The sequence below is a fragment of the Malaclemys terrapin genome, chromosome 9 (assembly GCF_027887155.1).
Source record: "Malaclemys terrapin pileata isolate rMalTer1 chromosome 9, rMalTer1.hap1, whole genome shotgun sequence".
Taxonomy (NCBI): Eukaryota; Metazoa; Chordata; order Testudines; family Emydidae; genus Malaclemys; species Malaclemys terrapin.
In genome coordinates this window covers 79166957-79170772 of record NC_071513.1, presented here as the reverse complement: position 1 = coordinate 79170772, position 3816 = coordinate 79166957, and the positions used below count along the sequence as shown (strand labels likewise).

Here is a 3816-nt window from a genome sequence, read left to right as displayed (position 1 = left end):
GAGAAGCTTACTGACTCGCTGTGATCTCAGCGAAACCAATATCCCCATTGTCATAGCAGCTTGCTGTGTGCTCCACAATCTCTGTGAGAGCAAGGGGGAGACTTTATGGCGGGGTGGGAGGTTGAGGCAAATAGCCTGGCTTCTGATTACACCCAGCCAGACAGCCGTGTGATTAGAAGAGCCCAGCGGGACACGCTGTGCATCCGGGAGGCTTTGAAAGCTAGGTTCCTGAGTGAGCAGGGTAACCTGTGACTTTTCAGTTTGTGTACAGAGAAGCTGAACCTGCCCCCATTTCTTTACCCAGTTAATGTTGACTAGCCTCTGCAGTTACATACCCCCTTCACCCCCTTCCAACACACGTTTAGAAATAAAATCACCTCTACTTTGTTAATGAACACCGCTTTCTTTATTACTGTTTTCGCGGGAATGTTTTAAACCTGGGACGCAGACTGTGGTGGGGAGCGGGTGTAGTGTAGTGACGCAAATGACACTTCTAAACTCCAGGATTGACAGGCTCCGCAGTGGTGGACTGGTTGTTTCAACGAAACCTGTCACCCCTCCTGATCGGGACTGTGTGTATGGGGGGGCTATGTGACTTTGTGGCAGGGGGAGGACGGTTACAGATCCCCTGCTACATGACTCTGTGATCCAGGATAAGGACCGCCGCATAAGATCTGTAACTGCCCTCCCCCGCCACAAAGTCACAGAGCAACCCACCCCCCACCACAGAACATGAAAACCACCTCCCAGACTGACCAGGGTAACTAGTGACTGCGCTGCGTATGTGCCCTGCTGCTGGACCTGCCCCCGCTTATGTACCCTGCTAAAGGTGACTGTCCTGTCCAATTACCAACCCCCTTCCCCCCCTTCCCCCCCTCCTCCAAAAGAACATGATGGAAACAGTAATTAACAGAAACGTATTTTTTATTATCAACTACACATGAAACTGGGAGGTGAAACTTGGATGGGGGCTTGTGTGAGGCGGGAAGGAAAGAACTTGTCAAATTTTGGGGAATGAGAGCCTTCTACTACTAGAGCTGTCTGCAGGGGTGGAGTGAGAGTTTGCACGGACTCTGCCGCCCCTCCTTCTTTGCACTTTGGGTGAGGGGGGTATGGGACTTGGTGGCGGGGGAGGGCAGTTACAGATAGACTGCAGCGGGGCTCTGTCCTCCTGCCTCCGTTCCTGCAGAACATCCACAAGGCGCCGGAGCGTGTCCGTTTGCTCCCTCATTAGTCCAAGCAGCGCTTGAGTCGCCTGCTGGTCTTCCTGCCGCCACCTCTCCTCCCGTTCCATGTGTGTTTGGTGCATTTGGGACAAATTCTCCCACCACTGGGTCTGCTGTGCTGCCTGGGCTCGGGAGCAGCCCATAAGTTCCGAGAACATGTCCTCCCGTGTCCTCTTCTTCCTACGCCTAATCTGCGCTAGCCTCTGGGAGTGTGATGCCAGGCTAGGTTGTGAGACAGTCGCAGATGTGGCTGTGGGAATGGGAAAAAGGGAGTGAATTCCTCAGAAAGATAAATGTAGTTGTGAACAATGAACATAGTCTTTCTCTGTGAACAAGACCATGCACATAGGGTGACCAGATGTCCCGATTTTATAGGGACAGTCATGATTTTTGGGTCTTTTTCTTACATAGACTCCTATTACCCCCCACCCTTGTCCCGATTTTTCACACTTGCTGTCTGGTCACCCTACATGCACAGCACCTATCACATGCGCATTCAGGGCAAGGTCGAATTCTCGGCCTTCGCATTCAGTGCCTGGGGTCTTGCACTGCAGATCTGAGAAGCGGGGCAGAACACCGGAATTTGCGTAGCAGGCAGACATGGTAAGCCATAGACTTGTGGCAGCTTAAAACTTTAATAGTAGCACTGGCCTCCTTTCACATTGAAAGCAATGCCAGTCCTGCTGCCAGCAATCCGGCAAGCAGGAACTCTGCCCCTGTCCCACCCCCTCGCGGCTGTCCCCGGGAAAGATCCCTGTATGCTGCCCCTCTCACGCCTCCACCGCGTGGCTGCAAACCAGCGGTTACAGTTCTGTAAAGGAACGGGCAAGCAGTCCCAACACTAACATTCCCCTACCTAATTCAAAGCAGGTCACCATGAGCGACATCACCCTGATGAGGATCTCAGACAGTGAGAAAGAAAGAATGCTTCGGGAAAGCCTCCAAAGACCAGGGCCGTATGCCGCCCTGCTCTGCAGGGCAATGATCCCTGAGTACTTGCTTGTCTCGTGGCGCGGAAACGTTTCCTACTACGGAGGACCCAATAAGGCCGCTCTCCCCAGGAACCTGATGCAAAGGCTTTCCAATTACCTCCAGGAGAGCTTCCTCGAGATGTCCCAGGAGGATTTCTGCTCTATCCCCGGACATATAGACCGCATTTTACTGTAGCTGCACTGGCAGGGACTAAACAGTAGAGCGGCTTGGGCAGAACAATCATGCTAAACCGGACATTGTTAGATTTTTTTTCAATAGTTGCACTGCCCAGGACTGAAACGTTAAGCGCCTAGGGCAAACTAATCATGAGAAACCCGTTTTTGTTATTCTTAATATTCCTGTTCTGTTAAAAATAAATGTTTAGATGTTTAAAACACTTACTGGCTGATCCTTCCCCAGATTCTGTGTCCGGGTTAACGGCTGGGGACGGTTGGTAGGGGATCTCTGTAAGGGTGATGAAGAGATCCTGGCTGTCGGGGAAATCAGCGTTGTAAGCGCTGTCGACTGCCTCGTCCTCCTCATCTCCTTCCTCATCTTCCCCGTCCGCTAACATGTCCGAGGAACCGGCTGTGGACAATATCCCATCCTCAGAGTCCACGGTCAGTGGTGGGGTAGTGGTGGCGGCCGCACCTAGGATGGAATGCAGTGCCTCGTAGAAACGGGATGTCTGGGGATGAGATCCGGAGCGTCCGTTTGCCTCTTTGGTCTTCTGGTAGCCTTGTCTCAGCTCCTTGATTTTCACGTGGCACTGCGTTGCATCCCGGCTGTATCCTCTCTCTGACATGTCTTTAGAGATCTTCTCATAGATCTTTGCATTCCGTCTTTTGGATCGCAGCTCAGAAAGCACGGACTCATCGCCCCACACAGCGATCAGATCCAAGACTTCCCGATCAGTCCATGCTGGGGCCCTCTTTCTATTCTGAGATTGCACGGCCATCACTGCTGGAGAGCTCTGCATCGTTGCCAGTGCTGCTGAGCTCGCCACGATGTCCAAACAGGAAATGAGATTCAAACTGGCCAGACAGGAAAAGGAATTCAAATTTTCCCGGGGCTTTTCCTGTGTGGCTGGTCAGAGCATCCGAGCTCGGACTGCTGTCCAGAGCGTCAACAGAGTGGTGCACTGTGGGATAGCTCCCGGAACTATTAGCGTCGATTTCCATCCACACCTAGCCTAATTTGACATGGCCATGTCGAATTTAGCGCTACTCCCCTCGTCGGGGAGGAGTACAGAAGTCGAATTTAAGAGACCTCTATGTCGAACTAAATAGCTTCGCGGTGTGGACGGGTGCAGGGTTAATTCGATGTAACGGCGCTAACTTCAACATAAACGCCTAGTGTAGACCAGGCCTAAGAGATAGTAAATATTTATCTGTGTCCTGTAGATGTTGCTAACAGGATAACACACCACTTCTCTTTGGCGTTCACACACATACCCCACTGTTCATGACCTCCGTATGTTGTGATGTACAATGCATCATGCAATGTAAGAGGGGGAAGAGCCAGATAGTAGTTATTGATTGTGTTGTGAAATGTATGCATTGCATGCAGCAATGGTTAATTCTAGGGTTACCATATTTAACAAATAAAAAAAGAGGAC

General features: G+C 51.3%; 1 protein-coding gene across 1 annotated transcript; it reads right to left on the bottom strand.

Annotated features, from left to right (window-relative positions):
• Positions 1-988: 988 nt before the first annotated feature.
• On the bottom strand, positions 989-3159 carry LOC128842875 (uncharacterized). The gene is made up of 2 exons (XM_054039133.1): positions 2601-3159; positions 989-1476 (listed from the first exon to the last, which is right to left on the bottom strand). Exons 1-2 carry the CDS (start codon positions 3154-3156, stop codon positions 1001-1003), a joined length of 1032 nt encoding a protein of 343 aa, XP_053895108.1. The 5' UTR covers positions 3157-3159; the 3' UTR covers positions 989-1000.
• Positions 3160-3816: the final 657 nt, after the last annotated feature.